Below are 25,772 nucleotides of genomic sequence, written 5' to 3' on the forward strand. Positions count from 1 at the left end.
AGATCCAAACATGTCAGCCACAACGCTCTGTACTTCAGTAACTTTTCTCTGTCTTCTTAGTAATTCCCATTCAGTGCTATCTCGATGCTGACCTTGGCGGATCCTTTAACAATACACGGGAATAATTTACAGTAAAGTTACACAAAGGGATTAGTGTTCAGGAAAGGAAGAACAAGAAACAGTGACAGAGGGAAGTCTGTCTGACACTTAACAGCCTTGAAGAGGACAGCTGTTCACAAAAGAGCGCAATCCATGCACTGCCCAAACAAAAGCCTTAACATTTGGAGTACCTGAAATGTCTTTGGAATTCCTCCAACATTGTAGTGAACCACTAGACTCACTTTGTTGTCCTTCTCCACAATTTCAAAGCTCCCTTCTTTCCATTTTGTAATCCCCGTCTGCATGCTGCGCATCCGGACAGGTCCGTGCACCTTTAATGGAGCCATGCTTTCTCAAAGAAAAGAGATACGGAGAGGAAGCAAAATCCACCTTAAAAACCTGTTGAAAAGGAAAAATTTATAAGTAGGCAGGCCGGATAATCTTCAAAGGAAGATGCAAGCATGTCTTAAAGTTTCTGTAGATGCTCGGCAGAGCCGTTTTGCTGGTGGTTTTCCCCAGTGAAGGCAAGTTGAACACAAGCGAAGGGAGCGGAGGAAGACGAATAAACCCCTCCCGGTTCGGGCAGCAGCGCCGATTCCTCACGGCCGAGAGGACCCAAGCTGGACACACAAGTTTTCCAAACCCTTAAAGCCACTTCAACGGATTTAAAGAAAGAAGAAGAAGCGCCTGAGGGCGGTCGGTGAGGGACGGCAGCCGGGGCTTCGGGGAAGCCAAACACGCTCGTTCCTGAGGGGACACAGGGCGGTGAGAGGGGCCCGGCCGGGACTCCGCCCCCCCCCCCCCCGGCCCCGTTGTACCCCAAGCCAGAGAGAATGAATGGAGCGGCCCCACTGCGCGCCCCCACCAGGGAGGCGCAGGGCGCGGGCAGCACCTCCCGCCGCTCCACGGACACTCCGGCCCGTACGGAGCGAGGGGAGGCGCCGCGGGGGATGAAGGCGGGGGGGTAGGGGGGGCTGAGCCCCAGTACCTGCGTCCCGGAGCCGCTGGGCGGGAGAAGGCGCAGGGGGAGAAGGGAGGGAAGGAAGGGGTGGCGGCGAATGGCGGGAACCGGCCAGCAGCGCCGGACGCCGCGCGACGCACGCACGCACGCACACGAGCGCGCCAGTTTACGTCAGCGCAGGCGGGCGCCCTTCCCGGCGAGCCCCGCTGCCGCCCGCCCGACCTCCACACATGCGCGGAAGCGCGCCCAGGATGGCGTCCGGTCCCTCCCGCCTCGCTCGCACGCATGCGTAGAAGCGCACCCGAGCAGCGACCCCCCCGCCCATCTCGCACATGCGCAAAAGAGGGCCCGCCCGATCGTGCGCACGCAGAGAAGCGGAGCCGCGCAGCTCCCTGCCGGTTCTGTGCATGCGCAAAGGAGGCTCCAGCGCCAGTCCACGCCCCAGATCTACGCATGCGCAAAAGAGACAGCGTGCTCCCGTGGCTGCACCCCCGTTCTGCGCATGCGCCTAAGCAGCGAGGCAACACATTAGACCCCACCCATCTTGGGATTGCGCATGCGCGCAGTGCTCGGCCCGTGGCCCCGCCTCTTCCCGGCATCCCTGGCGGCGCGCGGGGGGTGGTGAGGGGCCGGGTCTATGGCGGCGGCGGCCTGAGGCGGGCCTGGAGGCAGCGCTTCCACTATGCACAGCCTGGCCACGGCTGCGGTGAGACGGGCAGCGAGCGGGGTCTCCGCTGTACAGCTGCGGGGTGCGGGAGCAGAGGGAGCCTGGGGGGAGGGGGACAAGGCATAGGGGGAACGGGAACGGAGAGGGGAAGAAGGAGCGGGGCAAACGACGTGGGGGAAAGGAGTGAGGGGAAGGAAGAGGAAAGAGCAGGGGGAATGGAAGGGGAGTCAGAGGGAGCCGGAGGGGGGCTGTGGTAGCAACAGGGCTGTGGGCCCTGGCAGCCGCGAGGGGAGGTCCCTGCTCTCATATATAGGAACCGCGCTGGGGCAATGTGTGGAGCGATGTGGTTATCGCGTCCTGTCCCCTGTTTGAGCGGGGCTGCGTGCGCGTTCGTGGCATGAGACCTCCTGGAGGTGGCCGAAAGGGTGATGTGCTGGGTCTGGGCAGTGGTGGCGAGGTCAGCTGTTGGAGCTGTTTGCAGGTGATCTCTGCTCCAGGATCTCCTTGGAGTAACCAGCCAACAGGAGTGAGCAAAGTGCTTACAGGCAGGAGTTGGGGGAACTCTTTGAGGCTTCTTGCTTTAAGTGCTTGGGACTTGAAATTGGTTCATGGAATGCTGACAAGTACTTCTGGTTTAAAATGACGCTTTCCAGAGCATAGAAGCATGTGCAAGTTCATAGTGAATTCTCCTAATCAACATTTGAATTTTTATACCAATGTAATTCCTAAGAGCTTGTCAAAATACATGAGGAACTGTTGTATGTCACATTAATCCTCTGTCTGTGTTCCAGTCACAGGACTTTGTGTAAGAGGATTTTCTTTAAACACGGTTTTAACAAAACAATCTGTATCCAGAATAGAAATTGACTTTATTTTGGGACTCACTTTAGTGTATGCTTAATATATACATAGTTCTGTAGTTTTGTATTGAAATGTTTCCTACCACAATTGGATAAAATGCTTTGACCAAAGGTTACAGGGAAGAGTGGTTGGCTCTGGAGATGTGCTTGGGAGCTGCGGTAAATATCATTGCCCCTTAGCAGGGTCAGAAATGCCTTTGGGTGTTGTGAACACCGTTGTGATAACGCTGTGGTCTTTAGGCAGTGCTGCTGGTGGCAGAGCTGACACTTGTTTCAGACCTAAAGACAGCATAATGTGCCAGAGGCTCAAGAACAAGCTAAACCAGTAGCCGTAATCAGCAGGAAGGCATTGAAAGCCCAACTCAAACCAGCTAATTTACTGCTATTGAAGTTTAAAGTTAGTTTTGGCATTTGTCAGCTGATGAGCTGTCAAAGTAGTTTAAAAAGCACACGTATCCAATAAGTCAATGTTCTGCTTTGGTTGACCAGTACTTTTACCAGTGTGCCTAACAGCAACTGCTTTGTTAGGAAGAGAAAGCCAGTTGCCTAAATCCAGTTTGTTATGTGATTGTCAGGGATACATGGATGTTTGAGGTTTTGTTGTTTCCCTTGAGGAAGGTGTTACCAGATTTTTTATGGTGCAGAGGTGGCTAATTCATGCTCTTGAGGTATTATTGGTAACTTTTGCATTCCCTGTGTGCAGAAGAGAGCCTGTCTGGCAGCGTTCTGTCTCAGAGCTTGCAGAATTTATGTGTTCCCAAAATTCCCCTTGGGGTTCCCCAAAATTTTAGAGGGAGACGAGGGAGCAACAATAAATGAGGAAATTAGGAAAAGTTACCAATTTAAACCAAAATGAGAAGAGCAACTGTAGAGCCTGTGAAAAGTGGTTGGTCCTGGCTAAGACAGATATTGGACATCATAAACTTAATTGTGTGGAAAATCTACTTAGTGTTCTCTAGGGATCACAATCACATGATTATGCTTTTAAAGGGTTGATGTATTTAAGCTTACAGGAACTGAAACTTCCAGTGTGACTAGAAAAATAGATGGAGGCTTTAGATAACACAATTGTAACAACATTATTGCTACACTGCTTGTCACTTTACCATCCGAAATAAAAACAATGACCTGTGTTCGTTCTCCTTCTCTTTCTGAGCTGCAATGTAGGAGTTGCCATTGGAATTGCACTCCTAGCTGTAAAAGCACGATAAATTTGTCGGGATTACTAATTTAGTGTGAGGTACTGGGAAAATAAAGAAGAGTAAATGGGAGAAGAAAGAGGAACAGAGGAGGAAAGAGGAACAACTAGAAAGGTATTTGAGCCCTAGAGTATGGGAACTGTTAACAGCACGTTGACATTTAAGTTAAATAATAGAATGGAAGTGATTAGGGGTAGAGAAAAATCCCATAGCTGGGAAAGAGTCTCTTTGGAAGTGATTATGGGTATAATATGTGGATGAACAGAGGAGGGAAACCTTTGCAGAAATAGAGACAGAAAGCCCTGGAGGTGTCTGCAAAAGGTTAAGAAGTCTCCCTTCATGCCTCCTGTGGTTCTGGGAGCCTGCCTCTGGCGTATGTTTTCAGGTTTGATTCTAGCTGCTCTCAATTCCTGAACTACTTTATATTCTCCTCAGTGTCTTGATGATGAGCTGATTAGTAGTAGCGCTGCTGTCGGTGTGGTACAGGCAATGCTCACATCTGTTGTGATGAGCATGTGAAGAGCGTCTGGGTTTAAGAAAAGAGATGCAGCTTGTTCTGTGCTCCCAGCCGTGACTGCTGTGTATGTGGGGGTGCTGAGCGGGTTGCATGCAGGCTGCCTCAGGAGCAGAGGCAGCATACTAGCAAGACTGTGCCTTACTTGAGTAGTAAATGCTATGGCTGAGTGTTTGAATGGATTCTGAACCAACTTTTGGAAGTGTTAACACAGGGGGCTTCAATGCTGATATTTGTCTCCCTAAGAATTTTGGATCTAAATCACCGAACTTTCTCTTTAGGAAGCCTGCTGAACATTTGTTTGCTCTTGGAGCGCTTGCTGTGCCAGCAGAGGCATGAGACAAACTTCCATCGAAACATTTGTGCCTTACCCTGTCCACACAATCTATGCCGAAATTCCACAGCCCCCTTTTCTCTTCCTTCCTTTTCCTTCCCAGCCCTCTTTTTTTTCTTTTTTAATTTTTTTTTTTTTTTGGCTTGAAAACTTGTTGGCCTTGATGCTGTTCTTTTCCTGCTATTCCGTGGAAGGCAGAAGAGAAAACTTGCTTTTCTCCTGAATAGTAGAAAATGTGCTTCAACTGTGAATACAAATCTACTCTTTTCTGGGTTTATTTTGAACAGGAATTTTTGCACAAAATCAGTCTTGAAAAATTCCCCTTTAGCTCCCTGCGTGTAGACAGGATACATGGGATGAATGTGAGATTCCTCTAGCAGCAGGTGTTTCTGGCTGTGGACAGTGTCACGCTGATAGTGTAGTAGTGAGAATTTTTCTAGTATTTTTATGAATATTTTTCTCACCTGTATTGGGTGAATACCATTGGGAGTCTCTGTTGTCATGGACTTTTTTTGAGAGAAAAAGGTAACATCTACATTCCTTTGAATACATGTAAGCTTGCAGTTGAAGCATGAAAGGAATGCCTACAAATGTGGGTGGAGCGAGTGATGGCTGGCAGAGTAGGTGCAACCTCCCCAGGAGCTCTGCTGGCACAGGCGGGCAGTAGCACGATGCACTCGTATTGCTGAATGAAGTTACAAGGTATTCCTTGACAAGCAGATTAAGGAGCACTGTCCTAATGAGTCAGGCGAGAAAGTGAGATGTTTGTGAAATTTGACAGAATATGGCCTAACCTAATGAAGGAATCCATGTCCAAAGCATCTTAATGCAGCTTCAGTTCCTCCCTCAGCCAGAAGTTTCTTGAGCACTTTTTTGCACATCCATAGGAGTGGTTTGGGTGAAACTTGGATAAAATGTTTGGACTGAAGTTTTCTTGTCTTCTTCCCAGCCCGTGCCAACGGCACTGGCGCAGGTTGACCGAGAGAAGATCTACCAGTGGATCAATGAGCTGTCCAGCCCTGAGACGCGGGAGAATGCGTTGCTGGAGCTGAGCAAGAAGCGTGAGTCTGTGCCTGACCTTGCGCCGATGCTGTGGCATTCATTTGGCACAATCGCAGCCCTCCTTCAGGTGGGTAGGACTGGTGGAGGCGTCTTTATTCTGTGGTGCAGCATCAGCATGCTGCAGAGCTAGTGTGTCCATGGGACGGATCTGGAAAGGCACTGGAGGATCCCTTACTGCTGTTGCTGTGTGTATGATATGTGTTGGATTGTGTGGTGAGAGAAGCCCATTTGCCATTAATCGTCACTAGGAAGGCGACGTATGCAAAGACTGTAAAATTTCCAATTAAACAGGTTACATAGTGGGTAGAGGAGCAGGCAAGTTCCTGGGTGTATCACCTCCCTGTAGATCACATTCTGATTGTTTTCATACAGGAGAACCGCAATGGTCTTACTCCTAAGATCTCTGGTGTGATTTGTTTTGCATGAGCTTGAGCGCTTCCTGGTCAGAAGGTTGCCCTTGCAGGGACCCTGTGGGAAGGGCAGCAAAGGAATGCTGCTTACTACTCCAGAGACCTTTGTGAAGGAACATACCTGCACTTCATGTGAAACCAAGCAGCTCAGCTTGTCTCTGGGCAAACTAACCTCCAGCTGATGACTGGCTATCTCGCAGTGCAGAATCTGTTTCTTTCTTCTAGTGCAGAATTGACCAGGCTGTCTTCTGAGAGGCCCTGAAACAAGTAAGGTGGATTAGAATGGAGCTCTATTTGAAAGCAGGCAGATTTCTGAATTGGATTTCTGACCCTCAGTTGCTTTCTCTGCATCAAGTTAGAAGAGTACTAGGAACTATGTAGAATAGAGTGGGTATGCTCTGCCTCTAGGCAGAGGAACGATGCTTCTTTTTGCTCTGGAGGTTCAAAACAAAGCAGTCCCTACTCTAGCGAAGAGCCAGGAAATCAAATGAACTCTTTTTTTAACTGAAATTAAAGTTCAACTGCATCCCCGTGACTCCTTGTCAAATTGAATGTGACCCAGCTCTGCCCTTGCCTGGGTAGGATGGTGGCTGCCACTTCAAAGTGGTGCTTGGTGAAAGCAGATTGCCGTTTTCTGTCCCCACAGTTCCTTGCTGGACAAGTGCTTTTGTGCTGCTTAGTGCATTTCTCTCCTTTAAGTTCTAATTTGTTAATTTTTAGGAAATTGTAAATATTTATCCATCAATCAACCCTCCAACTTTGACAGCCCATCAGTCCAACAGAGTCTGCAATGCTTTAGCTCTGCTACAGTGTGTTGCATCACATCCTGAAACGAGGTGAGTGTTTCCAGGTGCATGAATTTTCTGTGGTATTGATGGTGACATCTCAGCCTGTCTGCCTCCAGAAGCTTCTTTATTCCTTTTTACCAAGAAAATGGGGACAGAGGACAGAGCTGGAAGATAGGCAGCTGCCTGCTGCTTTCACTTGTTTGCAGGGATTAACAAGATGACAGCTTTATGGTGGTCCTAAATGCATTGCATTTCCTGGATCATCCTGAGATCCTGCAAATTCCCAAAACACTCATTTGTGGCAGCTCCTGGGAGCTCAGCCAGATATAGGGGTGCCTTTGTGCTGAGTGCTGTATGCAGGATCCATGTTTTAATGAGCTTACAGTTATTTTGACCAGCAGCTTACATTTAGACCAGCTGTCCAAAGGGTAGATGAGCAGAACTGTCCTTCCTAGAGACCATGTATGGGAAGGGAGCAATAGCAGAGCCATCCATGGAGTCCTCAGCCAATACCTGACTTCACATTTTCAAAATCTGTGTCCAACACATGTTAGCAGGGGAAAAGATGATGTTGGTGCAGCCAAAATCAGTAGCTAAAACTGTGAAGAAAACTAACCAAACATCCAAAACCTCGTGTTTCTGTTTCTGCTAAGAAAGCACTGTGCAGCTGAAGTTGGTTTTCAGCTGCTGCAAAGTAGTGTTAAACAGTAACCCTCCATGAGATGAAATCTAAAGAAATAGGGCAGTTTTACACCAGACACGTTTATGTTTAAAGCTTAAAAAGTAAAAAACAAAGAATATTGGGTCATCATTGAAGAGAGCTTCCCCTTGCTAGCAAAGTGATCTCCAGGTTTCTCCCTGCAGTCTGTATTTTTCATCATTGTCAGAAAGCAGTGTGAGGAATCTCGGGGGAGAAGGTGACTGTGCCCATTTGAACTGTGGTAATGCCTAGAGATCAGCCAGTCTGGCTTTGCACATGCGTTGTGGCTAACTATACCTGCCTAAGGGAACCTGTGACATGGTGTGCGACAGTGAATGTACAAAACAGAAAGGTATGGGTGGCAGGAAGAGGTAGAACAAACAACAGGACATTCACTGTTCCTGGTCAGCTGGAAGCAGTGGTGCAGGTAATGAGTGGTTTAGGTATTAGGTTTTGTGCTGAGCCTGGTGCAAAATTAACTTAATGCCCTTCCAGAGAACAAACTGTTTCCCACTTTTGAAGAGCAGCAGCAATGGTGTCTGCCAGGGGGAGTCTGAGGCTGTGCATGGTAACGCTGTATTGTGCACTTGCTTTGTTTTCCTTGTCTCTGATGTTGAGTGTTCTCCCTCTCCTACAGGTCAGCTTTTCTGGCAGCTCATATTCCTCTCTTCCTGTACCCCTTCTTGCACACAGTTAGCAAGACACGTCCATTTGAGTACCTGCGGCTCACGAGCCTCGGAGTGATTGGTAAGTAGCCAGATTAATGCTGGAGCACTGGTTTCCTGTCATGTTGAATGCAGTTCATGCTGTGAGTAAAGTGATGTGCATGACCAAAATTACAGGTCTGTTTTACTGGAGTTTGGTCAGTCCTGTGCTGTTAACAGGAGAAGCTGCTCCTTCTTCAGTTGTGGAAGCAGGTTCCTCTTAGGATTTAGGAGCTGGGCTTTTTGCTAATAAGAGAATCCTGGAGTCAGTCTGGGTATGTTGCAAAAATCTTTTCCTGTGAATGCAAGCACCTGCATTTTTGTGCTTTTACCCTCAGCCTAGCCAGCTGGAGACTCGGATGGGTGGGTTCAGACTGGGCATTCGTGGCTTTTTGACGTTGCTTGACATGGGTACATTTGCCTTGTCTTCCCCTTATCCTGTTTTGTTTTTTCCCTACCCAAAACATTTCTCCCTCCATGCATAAAGTAAGAGGGTCTTGAAATGCATTTCTTCTTCCCAGAAGTTGCTGTGGGTGACATGATCTTCCTGTGTTTCTGTTACTACCAGGGGAGAGCTGAGAATGCATCCTGTTTCTGAAGAACAAACAGCCCCCAAACTCAGCTTGATAACTTTTATGCTGCCAAAACAATTTATTCTCCAGCCATGTGCTGCAACGTATTTAGGATGACAGTTGCTCTGCCTGTCCTTCAGATCTAATGGTTCCAGGGGAGGACAGAGCACAGGCCCTCTTTGAAAGATGAGATTTTTTTTTTTCAAATAGTTTGTGAATTATTGATTTTGGGGTTTTTGTTTTTCCTTCAAGGGGCCTTGGTGAAAACTGATGAGCAAGAAGTGATAAATTTCTTGTTGACAACAGAAATTATCCCCCTGTGCTTACGCATTATGGAGTCTGGCAGTGAACTCTCCAAAACGGTACCTACTCTTTTTTGTCTTAAGACCTTTTGTTGTTTATCTCCAACTGGCCAGGCAACCAGAAACCTGCAGAGCTGGCTTCTGTCCTGTTGCAAATGCCTGGGGCAGCTCTGGGTGGAGTTTTTACCTCCTCAAAAATGAAAGAAACCAAAACTAAAACAAACCCAGTAAACTAAGCAAGGAGTTCCTGAACTTGGCAGTTTTGCTGGGAGAGATCTTGCTTTGCTGCCCTCAACACCCGGCCATCCTTTGCAGTGCTGCCGAGTTACCTTCAGGGCTGAGCTGGATCAGCTTTTCTTGGCCTGAGAGAACAAATGCTGTGGCTGTGCACTGCAGAGGTTGGGCAGCAGCTGTTAGTGGTGGTTATGGGAACATGCACCACACTGGGCCAGTTTGCTGTCCCCTCTGATCAGGCTCCCCTTTGCCCCATGAGCTCTAATCTCTGGTCAGACTGGCTACAGGTTTCAGTCTGTGTGCGCTTCTCCAAGTGAAGCCTGCTGACACATCTAGCCGAGGTTTGTCCAGAAAGTCACATTTCACAACAAATCAATAATGCTCAGGCTGAAAACCAAAATCAGCTTGCCACTGAGGTGGCAGATCCTTCCTCTGCTGCTTGTTTTGTGACTGAGGAGTGTGGCTGTAGTCTGAGGCTGTCCTGAACAGCCTGGCAGTAACTGCTGTCTTGTGCAACCTGCATGCAGTCATCTTGTACACAGTGCTTTGTATCCATCTCTCTACTTTAGCCAGAGATAACAAGCATTGTGCAGTGTCCTGCATTTTCTTTTTGCTTTAAACTTTCACTACCTAAAGCATTTTATGCCTGCTAAAAGACCTTTATGCTCTGAGACTACCTTGAAAAGAACACAGCACAAAGCCTGTTCCTTTTCAGGAGAGATTAATTTGTTTTTATATTCTTTTCGTTTCTGCTTTCTCCTTATTCTAGGTTGCTACATTTATTCTTCAGAAAATCCTCCTGGATGACACAGGGCTGGCATATATCTGTCAGACTTACGAGCGGTTTTCCCATGTTGCCATGATACTGGTAAGATTATTTATTTCTTCTCTTTAAAAAAAAAAAAACAAACAAAAAATCACACTAGCAGCCAGCTTCTTGACTGCTCTCTGGCTGGAACACAGCATGAGAGTAGGAAGTAATTTTGGGACTTATTCCTTGCAACACTGTAGCTCTCTGCTTCCCTTTCCTTTGCACATCTCAAGTTTTTTTGTGAAGAACGCGTCAGTCGTACTGTACTAAGTCCCCAAGATAAACCAAGTAAACATCTCCAGAGAGGAAAACGTTTTCAGGGTTGTTGGCTGGATGTGAATTGATTCAATTTTCAGTAAGAATGATCACACGGCTCAGGCCATGGATTCGTTTCACATTTCTGTCTCCCACAACAGGTTGAGAGAGCAACAGGCTGAGTGAAGGAGTAAGAGCTGGGCAAGCATATGTGACACTGGCCCTCCTAACGGTCTCACAGCTTCCAGCTATTTTCTGCTTAGGATTTCTGGGGCCAGTTGTGGATTTTCTGTGCAGTAAGCCCAGTGTTTGTCCTACTCTCCCCATGAACCTGTGGAAGTTTTTTGCATACACAGTGTTATTTACCAAGGAGTTTCATGAATTTCCTGTTTGCTTCCTGGAAGGCCAACCTCCCTTTTTTCATCTTTTGAACATGGCTGCTGCTACCTGCTGCTTATGAGACTAATTCTTGTGTTGGAACACATGGGTAACGGGCAATTTTTTACCATTTCCCATCCCCCATGAAGGAGAAGTTTGAGTACTTATAATGTGTTAATTCCAGGAGTAATAGCCCCAGCTTGAGCTTTATTATCTTTGAGCCTGCCAAAGGGGATATGTCTGCCCTGGAATGGCAACTGTCCTGCTTTTGTGTTTGGTTGTTTGCTTCTTAAAGAGCGGTCTCAGGAGAAGAAAATGCCGCATTAAGTGCTTTGTAGTGCTGGTTCTGTGCCTAACTGTTGATGCTTTAATTGGGAATATTTACTTGTCTGTCTGTTTTCCCAAACAAAATTTTTCTTCCATATTCACCCACGAGCAGCAAAATACAAGCAGTTGTGAGCTTATGTCCACAATATCCAATGTGACAGGATTTTTGCATTTGAGAAAAGGATCAGCTTTGATGAAAGTACATCTGGCTTGGGGGCAAAGTGAGGAGGCAGTTGGGAACTCTGGAATAGGGGAGGGAGAACACCAAGGAAGAATCTGTGGCTGGGAAGGGCACAAACATGGAAGGATGTGGCTGTATAAACCTATGTTAGCATGGGAGAAGTCCTAGCTGTGGTATAATCCCACCAGTGAGTGAAGCAGTGACGTGATTAATGTTCCATAGTGCTATGGAGAAAGATGAAAATGTTCATAGACGTTTCTGTTCTCGGTTTCAAAAACCAGAGTGGTGTAGTCGTGCCTCATGAGGGTGATGATTTACTTCCTTGTCTACTGATGAGAGTAAGATGTTACACAGGTCTTAGATGCTTTTAAAAGAGCAAATTAGTGTTGCTTATCCAGGAGCTGTCTGAGGAGCTCTCCGACTTGTTCTTTATTTTGAAGAAATATTGCTGTCCTGGGAAATTTCTGAGATCAGGAAGCTTTCAAAAGGGCAGACGAGGGGGACCTCTAATTGCTAACTGCCTGAGTATCCAAACACAGGTGAATTTGGCTGATGAGGAAAATGGTTTGTGCAGCCATGTGGTTACAGGAAAAGAAACAGCTTGGGCAGATCTGATTGACTTCTAAATATGAGGAAACAGAGTCTTAGCACTCCCTCAAAGCAGGCATAGAAAGGCATCCACACAGTTTTCTAGGCTGGGTGCGTTCAAAGGTGCGGCCATATGCGAAGTTCTGCACAGTGTGAGAAACAGATGCTGGGCTTGGGAGCGCTGCCCTGGCCTTGCTTCCCAGTAACAGCTTAATAAAGGATGTAGCAGAAAAAGAAAATACAGCTCTTGTGTGCATGGTAAGACCAGATGTGGATCCTGTTGTATGTGGTGTAGGTGAGCCCAGTCCTTCCCAGGCTCTTGTTGAGGTTTTAAAAGGGTGTTGAAATGAAAGCAGCACAGATGGTTGGACTTAATGATCTGAAAGGTCTTTTCCAACCTAAATGGCTCTGTGATGAGAGCAGGGAGTGTTGCAGAGCTTGGGAACACACCTCACAGGGTGACAACCTGAGCTTAACAAAGTGTTTGGGATACAGTCACCTTCCTCCACAAGGGGGTAACCCCACATTCTGTTTTATCTATCAGAGAGTTAGGCCACTAAGCAGTCCTGGGGAGATAAAAAACAGACAGAGGTAAGACAAGTTTTCCCCAAGCTGCTGGGAGAATCCTGTCCAGGCTGTGGCAAGCTGCTCTTCTCAGATGCCGAGTGCTAGGCTCCACGCAGGGTGATCTAGATGAAAAGTAATGGTCTGGGATGCATGGGAAGCCAGAGTGTGTGTTTTAATGGTCTTTCTCTGTCCTTGCTGATTCTGAAGCTGTTCTCACACAGACTAACTGGTGGTACTGGCCTCTGTCAAACAGGGTAAAATGGTCCTGCAGCTCTCCAAGGAGCCATCAGCGCGGCTGCTGAAACATGTTGTCCGCTGCTACCTTCGCCTTTCCGATAACCCCAGGTAAACATTTTAGGAGTTTGGGCAGGGGTTTCTTCTAGAAGTGCAACTCTTCTCTGCGATGCCCACTTGAGGAGGGTCAAGGCTCCTTGTCTGTCCTTATGTCTGCCTTAGCTCAGGTGGTCTGGGTGGGTGGGTGTTTTTTTTTATTGCTAGTCCCAGGGGCTTTTACGGTATGTGGGAGAAACTGTGACTGCTGGTTGCTTGTGAAGATTCCAGCTGTGCAGGTTGCAATTGCCTGAGGTCAAATGTAGCTTGAGCCAGGTACGAGGGAGGGACTGAGGTGAAAGGTACACTGTACTCTCCCTCTTCTGCGTCCTGTGGGCTGTCCGTATTAGAAGCCAGTAGGAAATTCCGTTGCGGGAATATGGACTGATTTCCTGCTGATCATCAGCTCTGCCCAAAGCCACTGGGTGTGTGTTTGCTGTCTTGACCTCTTCTGGCATCATGTTACTCTTAACTGATGGGCATCAGGGCACAGGGTTTGGTTCAGTGGGTCTGACATGAAGGGTGGGAGCCATGCTGGCTGGCTGAGCACAGTGTGCTGTGATGCTGCTGCTTGGTGCTTTCCTTGGTGGGCCCTGCCAGGGAGCCCCCCAGGCAAAGGAGCGGTGTGTCCCCAGTGGGGTTTGCCTCCCCTCTTATCCCTGTGAGTTTATTTGTTGGGCCCCGTTTCTTGTCTCTTGATGTAGGGCACGTGAAGCTCTCAGGCAGTGCCTTCCTGACCAGCTGAAGGACACCACCTTTGCCCAGGTCCTTAAGGATGACACCACCACGAAGCGCTGGCTGGCTCAGCTCGTCAAGAACCTGCAGGAGGGTCAAGTCACTGACCCACGGGGCATCCCTCTTCCTCCGCAATGACTACTGGCCGAGGTGGGGGACTGGGGAAGAAACAGCTCAGGTTTACAGAGAATGAGGAACGGATGATCTCTTCCGCAACAAACTGGGCACACCAGCTGGCTGCCGACCTGTTGGACCATCCTGCCCAGCCCAAGACTGCTCTGTGGCAGTGCAGCATGCCTCTGGGGATCACAGCACCAGCAAATGCTGATACTACAGCTAAAAAACAAATCAATAAAAACAACCTGTAAAGATCCCCCTCTCTCCAGGGGCCTTGGCTGGCATCTCCCCCCACCACCAGACAGGGGTAGTGGATGTCCACTCTTCCAGCTAGCTCAGCCTCTGCCCAAGCAGTGTGTGACACAGAGTGTGCACGCCACGTCCCTCCAGTTCCTTGTCACTTCTTGTTTACATGTCTGTTTAGATGAATGAGCTGAATAAAAGCCATTCCAGTTTTATCCATTCTTAAAACTGCTACTTAGCTGCAGGTAGCCTGGGAACAGCTTTCTTCCTTGCCAGCATATCCTTGCTTCTGCCTCTACACCCAGCTGCTGCAATGTGCTTCCCTCTGCCTTTTCTTTGGTGCGGAGTCAGTGGCTGGAGCTGGGCCACAACAACGTTTGCCCCAGGAGGAGAGGTGGATTACTTTGTGATGAACACATGCCATAAGCTTGCTTCCTGGGCCTCTGAGGGAGGTGGAGACTGCAGGACTGTGGTCTTGTGCTGTAAATAGTGCACTCCTGCAGTTAAGCAGTGGCTGATGTGTGCTGCCTAGTGTCTAGCCCGGCTGTTGCCTGGAGAGGCCGCTGGCTGGCTTGCCAAATGGAGTTCAGCCTTAGGGAACCTGCCTTGTGGTGGGCAGGTCACCAACCGATGATCCTCTGCTGTGGGATAGCTGGGAGTGACATCCTGCGGGCTCCAGGTATGCCAGCTTCTGTGCTTGGTGCTGCCTGCCAGGCGCCTGTCAGTCCTGACCCCCCTCCCTTTCCCTCTCCTCCAGCTCATCTCTGCCAGCCAGCCGCATCCATTTCTGCTTTCAAACCTGCCTTGGCGTCTGCCTGAGCCCCATGGCAGTTAAACTGGACCAGCAGCTGTTTACCTGCCTTCCCTGCGCTGAGGGGTTGCTGTGGCCGCAGCGGGCTCTCGGCCACAAAGAGCTCTCAAGTTCTGCTGCAATGGAGCCTGCGCTTGGCTCCAGGCACCCTAGGCATCTACTTGATCTGCCCCCCCTCCTCGAGTAGCTCATTTTGCTGATCATCCATGGTGTTGTGCCAACAGTGTCTTAAATCCCATCATTTCCCTCCTCCCTTTTCAGCCTTGCGTAACAAGGGCAAGGCATGGCCTCTTCCTTGCCTCTGGGTCTCGTTTTATAACCATTGCCTCCTCCTTTTCCCTCCACCCTGACCTTGACAGGGTGTGAAAATCCTTCTGTTTAGGATTTTTTTTTTTTTTTTTGTAAGTTCGGATTAATAATAATAAAACCCCAGTCAGCACAGATTGCTCCCGGTCTGGTCTCTTGGGGGGAGGGCAAGCTGCAAGCGCGGGATTTACTGTAGGCAGGAGGAAGTTGGGCTGTGCCAGCTTCGGGGATGTGAGCTGGGGAGAGCGTGTGGCATTTTCCTGCTGGGAGCTGCCTGCATCCCTGCAACACCTCATTCGCTGCTGGAGCAGGTAACGCAGAGGGAATTTGGGGATGTGGTGCTGCTCCATCCAGCTTCGCAGGAAGGCAGCGAGCACTCTCCCCGGCAGGCTCCGAACGTGAGAGCACTCACTGCCTTCCTGCAGCATGGTTGGAAGCTCTTGGCACACTCGCTGAGGTCTGTTAGAGCATCACCCACCTGAAGTTTGGTCCTTGTGCCAAACTCAGCCAGCTTCAAGGATACCCCAACTCGCATCCCCATGCGGGTTTTGCTCCAGGGTGCTCGACCCACGTCCTGTTTTTTGGGTCCTGCATCTCTTCCCACCTGGACGCTCCTGGCCCCGAGAATGCCCGTGGACCACCGTGTCCTGGGAGGGCGGACAGGGACATCCCGGGGACCCTCTGTGCCAGCCCTGTCGAGGGGGAGCTCAGGCGGGGCTGGGGAGGGACAGCCTGTGCCGGAGAATGGGAATGAGGGGCTCAGCACCGCTTTCCTCCCTCGGGAGCGGAGTGACCTTAATCTGAGTTGACCTTGAGAGGAGGCGGCTGCGGGGGCCGGGGGCGTCCCGGGGGCGGGGGCCGGGCCGGGCTCACCCGGTGCCGCTACCGAGGGGCGGGCAGCCCCGGCCGCAGGCGGCGAGCGGAGCTGAGAGCGCGCACCGGACAGCGGGTACGGGGCTGGGAGCAGGGTCCTCCGCGGGCTGAGCCCCCCGGGCTCGGGCAGCGCCGTCACACGGGTGGGGTGGGAGCAGAGATGCCGGCGGGTTTGTTTGCTCTAAGGTGTTACTTGTCCCCCAGAGCCCCACACCCCCCGGGCTGGGCTGCTACATCCCAGACTCCCTTGTCTGACCCCCCCGAGACCCCTCTGACCCCGTCAGCTGCCGCATGGTCCCCCTGCCTGGGTCACGCTCTGTCCCCGGGCACTGTGGTGCGTCCTGGGGCACGGGGGAAGGCTGCGTGGGGCAGGGGGACCCTGCGTGTGCACCGGGGCAGCAGGGGGATGGGGGTGTCCGGCGGGGTGGGCATCCCTCCCTGCTTTGGCACGGCCACCCCCACGGGGACAATGAATTTTGCCGGGGCACTTCGCCCTGGAGCAGCTGGGGAGCGCTCACACCCGCCGGCCCTCCAGATCTGCTGGACTGTCCCCTCCAGGAGAGAAGCTGCGGTGGCTCAGCGTGTGCTGGGGGGAGCTGGGGCTGCCCCTAGCAGGAGGCAGCAGCCCTGTGGGAATCCCTTATGTTTGGTCTTTCCAGCTCCTGCCTCCTGTTCTGCTCCCCTCAACAGTGCAACTCAGACAGGGGAGAGGGGGTCTCTGTTGGACTGGGCTGCACTGGGTTTGGGGCATCGCTCACACGCTGGTGAGAGCAGAACAGCTGTGTCCCTCGTGGGATATTCCCTGTGCTGGAAGGGATCATCTCCTCTGGGCTGCTGGTGTGGGAAAGGCACAGCTCCATGGCTGGGGCAGGACTGGGCATGCTTGCACTGTGCTGAGAGCCTGTAAGGGCTGGCACTGTGGGAGCTCACTTTAGCTCCACAATCTCAGCGTGGTTATTGGCCTGGAGGCTGCAAGCAGCTCCCTTGCACATCACTTCGTTGCCCACACGGATGGCCAGGTGCAGAGTAGACAGCCCATCCCTGTGCCAGGCCAGCATCTCTCTCCCACCCCTGCAGCCTCGGTGCCTCTCCCTCCGTGCTGGCTTCCCCGAATCAACCTCATGTCCACCCCGTCACCTGCTGCAGTGCAATGGGCGTGGGGCAAGTGGGCACCTGGAGCTGCAACCCTGCAAAGCAGATACGCCGGGCTGGGTGCTGCCAGGAGGCTGGACGGTGCAGGCGGATGGGTGGCTGGGGTTGCCTCCCGATGGTTCCCTGCAGCTCATGGGATGCAAGGGGCTGAGAGCGTGTGGGGGGAGGGTGTGGGGCACTCCTGGGTCTGTGCAAGCCAGTGGGCATCAGAGCACCCACTCTGCAGGGCCTGAGAGGAGTGGTGGTGCCACCCTTCCATTTGTGGGTGCAGGCACACCCTAAGCCCTGTGCAGGTGCTGCGGTGTCCCTCAGCACATCAGATGCAGGGGAGTGCGGGTGCTGCAACAAGTCCTTGTGGTCTGCAAGAAGGGCTGGTGCTGGGAACACGCAGCTCTGGCACTGGACACTGCTGGGACAGAGCTGGGATGGAACCCCAGACTCTTCATGTCTCCAGCAATACCTGAGGTCCCCAAGAGTGTGCACTGGTGGTCCCCACTTGCCCCGGGGACAGCCAAACACCTACTGATAGCTCCATGCCTGCTGTGTCCCCCAGGAGCAGGGCCCTGGCCCCAGCCAGCGCTGTGCTGGGATCTTCCACATGGAGCACGGAACGGCCGCTGTCGGGGCCCCTGAGCCTGTGAGGGTCTGGCAGCCTGGCTCCGCAGCTGCCTCCACGCTGACGGCACCGGCTATTCCCAGCCCTGCACACCAGTGCGTGTGCTGAGTCAGGGGCCTGGGGCACTGCTGCTACCCCTGCACCCTGGCACAGAGCCCTTCGTTTCCAGGGACCCTCGGGTCCCCTCCTGCACCCAAATCCCAGCCCACCAGCTGCAGTACCCGCTCCTTGAGTGCCCAGCTCCAGCACCCAGGTGATAGGCACATCCAGCGATTTATCAGTCTAATTAAAGCCTCAACAGCCTAATCAAAGCCTTATTGTCACTCCAGTAGTATTTATAGTGCCACTCGTCGCAGTGCGCTCCCAGTGCAGCTCCCGGTGCACTTGCAATGCTGGAGAACTGACATTCCCCAGGGAGAAGGGGTTAGGGGAGCTGAGGGTCATTGCTTTGGCCCCTTCCTTGCTCTTACAGCAAGTAATGCTCTCCCTTACTTCCAAATTCGCTGGCTGGAGGCCAGTGCCCAGATGGTGGGGGCTCGTGCTTGGCTCTCCCAGGGGCCCCTAAGGCATTTTTTCCCTCCCCTGGCAGTGGTGACCGGCAGCCCCAGGGCTCTAGTACCTGGCAGGCTGTGGGGCAGCCACACTTACAAGTCTTTCTGTTTTCCTCGGACACCTTTCGAGCTCCGTCTTCCCGGTAGCACAAATTAATATTTCATGCACTTGGCCGGGTGAACTCGACACTGAGGGAAAGCAATGACCCAGCAGAAGACAGGCGCAGGTGCGCTTGCCCAGGGGCAAGGACACACGCATACGCGTGGGCATGGCCGGAGCCCAGCCGCTGCCACTCGGGCACGGGGGGATCAGGCCTCACTCCCCACAGCTGCCCTCTCTCTTCCCTCCCCAGCGGCCACCAGCGTGGAGGAGGCAGAGCCATGGCATCGCTGCTGTGCAACGCCCGTGAGTGCCCTGGCAGATGGGAGGCAGAGGGCAGGGCCATCCGGATTTATGCTAAGGCAAATCTGGCCTGTGGATTGAACTCACCTTGCCACCCTCAGCAGTATCCCTGCCCCTCTGCAGCTGTTGGGATTTGGGCTTGGCAGTGCCAAGAGCGGGTGGGAAGGGTCGATGGGGAATTACCTTCTGGCCATCTTGTAGCAAAGGGAGGTCGTTTGGGGTCCATCCCTTCTCTATCCCAAATTAAGGCATTGCATGGGGTCCCAGAGCAAGGAAGGGAGCAGGGCACCAGGGCGCAGTGCCCAGATACCTCTACCCTCAGTGATGCATCCCATGCTGCCCCAGGCATCCAGCTCACAGAGGAGCTGGAGCAGATGCAGCAAGGGACGCTGATGCGCAAAGTCAAGTCCAAGAACTGGAAGAAGCAGCGTTACTTCAAGCTGCAGGATGACTGCATGACCATCTGGTACCAGTCTAAGAGGACAGGCAAAATTGAGTCTGCTTGTGAGTACTGGCTCCTTGTGTTGGCCATGAGAACATCAGTAGGGTTCAGAGTGAACAGGGATGTGAATTTTTATGGAAATTCTTGGAGCCATGTTTGCAAAGAGTACTGGGGCATTCAAGAGAGGCTCTGTGTGTGTAGGGTGAGGCTCTTCTCACCCACACCTCTCCATGAAATATCCTGCCCCCAGCAGGATCACTGGGTCTCAAGGGCTGAGTTAGACATTGCAGCTGATTGATACAAGTGGAAGCTCTGGCGTGGCAGTGGAGCAGTGGGCAGACTAACAGAGGTGCAGGTAGTTAACTGGGTGGGTGGGTGAATGGATGGATGGATGGATGAGTAGCTTATAGGGTGGGTGGGATGGCTGGATAGGTAGATAGATAGATAGATAGATAGATAGATAGATAGATAGATAGATAAGTGGCTCTATGGGTAGGTGAGTGGGTGGGTGGGTGGATAAATGGAAGAAGGAGTGTCTGGAAAGACAGTTGTCTGTGGGCAGTGCCCCCTGCCCTGTGGTCCTTGTCCCCCACAGACAGGCCTCCTCTCCCTCTGCTCCAGTCTCTATCAGTGATGTGGAGACGGTGCGGGAAGGGCACCAGTCAGAGGTGCTGCAGAGCGTCGCAGAGGAGTTTCCACCTGAGCGCTGCTTCACAATTGTCTTCTATGGTCGCCGGGGCAATCTGGACCTCATTGCTGGCTCAGCAGAAGAGGCACAGTGCTGGGTCCAGGGCCTGCACCAGCTCATCGAGGTGGCCACCAGCATGGACCAGAAGGAGAAGATAGATCAATATCCTTCCTGCACCACTCTGCCCTCGGCACCCAGTCCTCCCCTCATCTCTTGGCATCCCTCAGGCTTGCTCCAGTGTGTACTTAGCTCTTCTGGGTCTCATCTGCACCAGAGCAGGGATAGTGCACAGAAAAAGGAAAAGAGGCCTTCTGATGCTCCCCAGCTCTGTCTCTCTTAGCCAAGGTCCTTTCCCTTAACATCTGCCGTGGTTTCTTGCACGTGGATTCGTGACTGGTTCCAGAAAGGTGACAAGAATAAAGATGGGCGCATGAACTTCAAGGAGGTGCAGCGTCTCCTCAAGATGATGAATGTGGACATGAATGAGGATCATGCCCTTCAGCTCTTCCAGGTAAGCACCACACCTGAGGGCCTGGTGGGGCTGGAATAAACTGAACACCATCTCCCTGCAGAAGGATGTCATCACTGTCTTCTGTCCACCCACCCACTCATCCATCCATTTGTTTGTTCACCCAACTACCTGTTTACCCAGCCAAACATCCATTTGTTCATTTATCTGCCATCCATCCATCCATCCATCCATCCATCCATCCAACAAGGCTCCCATCAGCCAATCCATCCATCCATCCATCCATCCATCCACGCATCCATGCACTGATCGATGCCTACCACTGCTGCTGATGTGGAGTCACTGGGCTTTCTGCTGGGGGAGGGTAAATCCCCCCATGGCCCCACAGAGCAGTCAGGACGCCCTGTTTTGCCCCAGCTACATGCTGAGTGAGCGCCCTTGCAGGATGCTGACAAGTCAGAGTCAGGGACTCTGGAAGGGGAGGAGTTCGTGCTCTTCTACAAGGCCCTCACGCAGCGTGAGGAGGTGCTGAGCCTCTTCCAGGACTTCTCAGAGGATGGGAAGAAGCTGACACTGCTGGAGCTGGTGGATTTCCTGCGACAGGAGCAGTTGGAGGATCAGGGTACAGAGCAGCTGGCCATGGAGCTCATAGACAAGTATGAGCCGTCTGAGACAGGTGAGAGCCAGTCAGCTGTGCTCCCTGGGTGTGGACCCACAGTCCCATGGTGGGTGCACTCCCTGCCCCATCCTGTTGCAGATGGGCACAGAGGAAGGGCTCCCCATGGTGATACCGGGGTGTGGTTCCCTTTTTTTGGTCTTTTCCTGGACCATTTTGGTGTAGAAGGTTGACCAGCCATGAGGTGTAAGCTCTGGCTTTGGGGGTCCACTGCCCACCTTCCCAAGGTTACTGCCCTGGGGCATTTCTCCCTGTGCCCCCACCTCTGGCAGCAGCTGTTTCCACCAGGCTGGGGCTGACTGAAGCCACCAGCAGCCTCATTAGCCCTCATCCTGTCCCCTCTGAGTCCCCAGCTGTTGCTCCCTCTCCACCTGCAGCCCGGGCTCGCCATGTGCTGAGTGCCGATGGGTTCCTCATGTACCTCTGCTCCCCGGACGGCTCCATCTTCAACCCTCAGCACCGGGAACTGTGGCAGGACATGAGCCAGCCTCTCTGCCACTACTTCATCTCTTCCTCCCACAACACCTACCTGATAGAGGACCAGATCCGGGGCCAGAGCAGCATCGAGGGCTACATCAGGTAAAGGAGCTGCTCCCTCCCAGATGCCCCCAGTGCTGTGTCCTGGGCAGCTCCATGAGGCAAACCCAGGAGCTCCTTCGCCTCCTGCATGGTCCAGCACCCCTTTGGCCAAGCCATGTGGTGCCAAGTGAGGGGGTCAGGTTTGGAGATGCTGAGCCCAGCTCTTCCTGCCCTGCATGCAGCAGCATGCCCATGCTTGGTGGCTCTCCCCCGTGTCCCTCACAGGGCTGACACCCAGAGCCAGAGGGGAGGGCAGGGTGTGGGGCCCTGGCTGGGTCCCAGGTGTGACTGCCCACCCGCAGGGCTCTGAAACGGGGCTGCCGGTGCCTGGAGGTGGATTGCTGGGATGGGCCGAATGGAGAGCCCATGGTGTACCACGGTCACACCTTCACCTCCAAGATCCCCTTTCGGGAGGTTGTAAGCACCCTGGGGAAGTATGCCTTCAAGGTAGGCCACCCGGCCCTGGGCACTGGGTGTCATGAGTGGCCCTTGACGGGTGGAGTGGGACACATGTGGCTGCAATTTGGGGCAGTGATGAGGGGGGAGCGGTGCTGGGGGTCACTCGCCTGGTGCTGCAGCAGGTCTGACCCCATCATGGGTGAGGAGGGTGTCTGTGTCCCTTTCCCAGGGACAGCACTGGGGGGACTGACCCCTACACCTTGCCATACCAGGGGGTGGGGGCTCATGCAGGGGTGAGATGAGGCCTGGGGGATGCTGGAGAAGTGTGAAGGTCTCAGGGGAACACAAGTGGGCATGATGGGCTCCTTCCTGGCACCCACTGTGCCTGGACAGAGCCCTTGTGAGAGCTCCTCAACCCCTCCAAGGCAGATCTCCATCTGTGCACATTGCTTTCCAGACCTCAGACTACCCGGTGATCCTGTCCCTGGAGAACCACTGCAGCTTGGAGCAGCAGGAAGTCCTGGCCCAGCAGCTCAAGACCATTCTAGGGGAAAAGCTCCTCACCACCACCACCAATGGACGCATCCCCATCCAGCTCCCATCCCCAGAGGTAGGGACAGAGCGCAGCCATGCTGAGCATCATTGTTCTGCCTGAGCATAGGGTAAGGAGGTGGCTCTGCTGTCCAGAGAAAAGACCCAGCATCATCCTGCTCTGCTGGAGCTTTTGGGGGATGCTGTGTCCTCATGTTCCTAGGGGTCACACAGCTGTCCCCAGGGTTGTCTCCCCGTGCCCTGCAGAGCCAGAGGGCATGGCAGTGCACTCCTACCCTGCCCGCTGTCAGGTGCTGAAGGGAGCTGGTGGTGCTGGCTCCCAGCAGTGAGGGATCCCGGGGGACAGCAAATCCCATGGAGGAGATAGACACCCTCTCTATCCCCAACCCTGCAGGAGCTGAAGCACAAGATCCTGCTGAAGGGGAAGAAGATCGGGCGGCTGGAAGACACACTGGATGGGCCAGGAGATGAGGCACCTGATGTATCTGATGATGACAATGGGGCAGAGACGGAGGAAGAGAAACGGAGGGCAAAGGTGGATGGCCCAGGCTGGGGACAGTCATGGGACACAGCTATGGGCCACGGTGACATCCCAGTGCTGAGGGGAGAGGCAGAGATTACAGGGACATCACCAGGCAGGAGGGTCAGCCCTTTCTGTCGCTAACCGTGCCAGCCCCTGCTTTGCAGAGTGTCCCTGTGGTAGCACCATGCTGGGGAGGCCCTGCCTTCTCTGTTCCTGGCAGGAACGATGCCCATGGTGGGAATGCTGCCATCCCCAGCACCCACCAGCTGCTCCGGGCTCTACAGCCCCAGTCCTTGATGAGTGTTGAGAGATGGTGCCACCATCAGGAGGGACCCAACACAGCCTTGCCTTGCAGAAGGACAAGGAGAGCCTGGCACAGTCATTGTCAGACTGCGTCATCTACTGCAAGAGTGTGTCCTTCCGGGGCTTCCAGGAGGCCCGCAGACATTCTCGGCCCTCCGAGATCTCCTCCTTTGCTGAAGCCAAGGCCAGGAAGCTCATCCGGGATGCAGGTGAGGCAGAGGGGCTAGCACCACCAGGGGACTGGGCCAGGGGTCTTCCTCAGATGTGGGCTAGAGCATCTGGACACCAGGGTTCCCTCCCTGCCCAGGAGAAAGAAGGTCCAGTGGAGCTGTACCCTGGATTTGGGCCCTGGTGGATGAATAGGGATTATTGGTTTAGAAAGCAAGGCAGGACACCTGGCTTCCTGGGAGGGGAGGGGGATGAGGATGGATGGATAGGTGGATGTGTGAGTAGGTGGATGGATGGATGTTGGATGGATGGATGATGGGCAGCACACATTGCGGGTGCTATGCAGACCAGAGGGTGACCCCTATGAGTGGCTCTCACTCTCCATTGTAGGGAATGAGTTTGTCCGCCACAACGCCTGGCAGCTGACACGCATCTACCCCAGTGGGATGCGGACCGACTCCTCCAACTACAACCCGCAGGAGATGTGGAACGTGGGGTGCCAGATCGGTATGGCCAGGACATCAGGGCTGCAGGCTGAGGAGATGCCCTGTGTCCTGTCCCAAGCGGCACCATCAGTGCCTGTGTTGGTGCCAGCTACAACCGCAGCTGATGCAGGCTGGCTGCAGGCTCTTGCCCTGCTTTGGGGAGCTTGGGGGTATCTGGACATTGGTGCCTTGTCACCCTCTGAGGCCCTGCATGGGGACAGGCTGAGAAGGGCGCAATGCCTCCAAGTTGCCCTGAACCCTTTCCCTGCTGCCTTCCCCCAGTGGCCCTGAACTTCCAGACAGCTGGCACCGAGATGGACCTGTGTGATGGGCTCTTCAGCCAGAATGGCCGCTGTGGCTATGTGCTCAAACCACCCTTCATGAGGGATGAAGAGACGCTCTTCGACCCCAGTGACCCCAGCAGCTGGGAGAGCCCTGGCCCCATCACCCTGACAATCCAGGTACGGGGTCAAGGAGAGAACCTAGGTAGCTGTGATAGTGTCCTGAGACTCTGTCAGTGCCAGATGGGTAGAGACACCATCCTGGCTCCCTCAGAGTTCACCTGGGCAGTGTGCCAGAGCTGAGCAGCCTCCCAGCTGCTCCCCAGCTCACAGGGTCTGTCTCTTCCCACAGGTGATTAGCGGGCAGCAGCTGCCCAAAGTAGCCAACAGCAAGGAGGGAGCTGTCATCGACCCGCTGGTGCGCGTGGAGATCCATGGGGTCCCCATAGACCAGGCGCGCCAGGAGACCAAGTACATAGAGAACAATGGTGAGCCCCACAGTAGTACCAGAGACCCCAAGACACCTGGGCAGCCCCATCCCTGTCCTCCCTCATCCTCCCAGTGGCCACTCTGCCTTCCCAGGGTTTAACCCTCGTTGGGATGAGACGCTCCAGTTCCAGCTCCACACGCCCGAGCTGGCTCTCGTCCGCTTTGTGGTAGAGGATTATGACAAGACCTCCAGGAATGACTTCGTCGGTCAGTTCACCCTAGCTTTTGCCAACATCAAACCTGGTGAGCAGCTGGCTGCCCAGTGAGGGGGCACCAGGGCTGCCCCGCAGGGGTGTCAGGGGCTCAGCTGGGTGCTGGAGCAGGAGGCAGGGGCACAGCAGTCAGCCAGAGCCTCACTGTTCCCCTGCAGGCTATCGCCACATCCATCTCCTCTCCAAGGATGGCACCAGCATCCCACCGTCTTCACTCTTCGTCCACATCCACATCACTGAGCCACCAGGCCCTAAGCAAGACTGAGCCCACAGGGTGGAGCAGGACCCAGAGCAAAGCCATTGAGCTGGCCCTGAGCAGCCAAGGCCACGGAGCCAACCGCATTGCCCTCTTGTTGAGCCGTTTGTGTCATCCCTGTGTCGTTGTCGCTGTTGTGCCCCCATTTACAGTGGCCTCTGGAGCCTGGGAAAAGGCACCAACATCCACTTTCCAGGTTGGGGAGGCTGCCTCCCAGGCATGAGTGTGGGGTCTGCACTGGTGTGGTCCCCCATGCCCTGCCCTGGCCCACAGGCACGGCTCAGTTCCAAGGAGGAGAGATGGTGCACAGCACCCTGGCTCTGCCACAGGGGCTGGTCCCCCCCCAGCCTGGGAGCAAGGCTGGAGCCCAGCAAACCTCAGGGCTGGGCAGAGCTGGGAGAGGAATTGGTCCTCACTGTCCCCTGACCCTGCAGAGCCCCATTGCAGTCCCTGGCCCCCACAGCCCCCAGGGCTCTCCTGGCCGGTGCCAGTTACCCTTGCCCTGTCCTTTCTCTGCAAGCAACCTAATAAATTGTTTGGTGACAGGCAGGCTGGGGTCTGGATGCAGTGGTGCTGGGGGCAGACAGGGAGCTGAGCTTG

General features: G+C 53.3%; 3 protein-coding genes across 12 annotated transcripts in view; 2 read left to right on the forward strand and 1 right to left on the reverse strand.

Annotated features, from left to right (window-relative positions):
* The window catches only part of USP37 (ubiquitin specific peptidase 37), a 38,815-nt gene extending 37,516 nt beyond the window's left edge, over positions 1–1,299 (reverse strand). Inside the window, exons 1-2 of one of the 2 annotated variants that reach the window (XM_054070233.1) lie at positions 1,088–1,299; positions 342–498 (exon numbers count right to left, since the gene is read on the reverse strand). In XM_054070233.1, the coding sequence (XP_053926208.1) occupies positions 342–446 (105 nt within the window). In that variant the 5' untranslated portion in view covers positions 447–498; positions 1,088–1,299. Of the gene's footprint in view, positions 1–290; positions 499–1,087 lie in introns of both variants that reach the window. The other variant, XM_054070232.1, reaches the window with a different exon arrangement.
* Positions 1,300–1,628: 329 nt separating this feature from the next.
* CNOT9 (CCR4-NOT transcription complex subunit 9) lies at positions 1,629–15,107 on the forward strand. 2 transcript variants are annotated; one of them, XM_054070364.1, is made up of 8 exons: positions 1,629–1,766; positions 5,584–5,763; positions 6,827–6,942; positions 8,232–8,341; positions 9,123–9,232; positions 10,176–10,274; positions 12,767–12,857; positions 13,541–15,107. In XM_054070364.1, the coding sequence occupies exons 1-8, from the start codon at positions 1,743–1,745 to the stop codon at positions 13,714–13,716; spliced, it is 906 nt and encodes a 301-aa protein (XP_053926339.1). In that variant the 5' UTR covers positions 1,629–1,742; the 3' UTR covers positions 13,717–15,107. The 2 variants fall into 2 exon arrangements, with proteins under 2 accessions (XP_053926339.1, XP_009555898.1); XM_009557603.2 differs by having other exon boundaries at positions 12,767–12,858; positions 13,548–15,106.
* A 109-nt stretch (positions 15,108–15,216) lies between these two features.
* Positions 15,217–25,712, forward strand: PLCD4 (phospholipase C delta 4). 8 transcript variants are annotated; one of them, XM_054069799.1, is made up of 16 exons: positions 15,246–15,366; positions 18,601–18,653; positions 18,996–19,154; positions 19,714–19,942; positions 20,162–20,291; positions 20,694–20,925; positions 21,303–21,504; positions 21,807–21,951; positions 22,361–22,513; positions 22,850–22,990; positions 23,334–23,490; positions 23,840–23,956; positions 24,217–24,395; positions 24,568–24,703; positions 24,798–24,947; positions 25,075–25,712. In XM_054069799.1, exons 2-16 carry the CDS (start codon positions 18,629–18,631, stop codon positions 25,179–25,181), a joined length of 2,262 nt encoding a protein of 753 aa, XP_053925774.1. In that variant the 5' UTR covers positions 15,246–15,366; positions 18,601–18,628; the 3' UTR covers positions 25,182–25,712. The 8 variants fall into 8 exon arrangements, with proteins under 8 accessions (XP_053925778.1, XP_053925774.1, XP_053925772.1 ...); XM_054069797.1 differs by lacking the exon at positions 15,246–15,366 and adding an exon at positions 15,906–16,004; XM_054069800.1 differs by lacking the exon at positions 15,246–15,366 and adding an exon at positions 15,906–16,004 and having other exon boundaries at positions 20,766–20,925.
* Positions 25,713–25,772: the final 60 nt, after the last annotated feature.

This window comes from Cuculus canorus, chromosome 6 (assembly GCF_017976375.1).
Source record: "Cuculus canorus isolate bCucCan1 chromosome 6, bCucCan1.pri, whole genome shotgun sequence".
In the NCBI taxonomy this organism is placed as follows: Eukaryota; Metazoa; Chordata; class Aves; order Cuculiformes; family Cuculidae; genus Cuculus; species Cuculus canorus.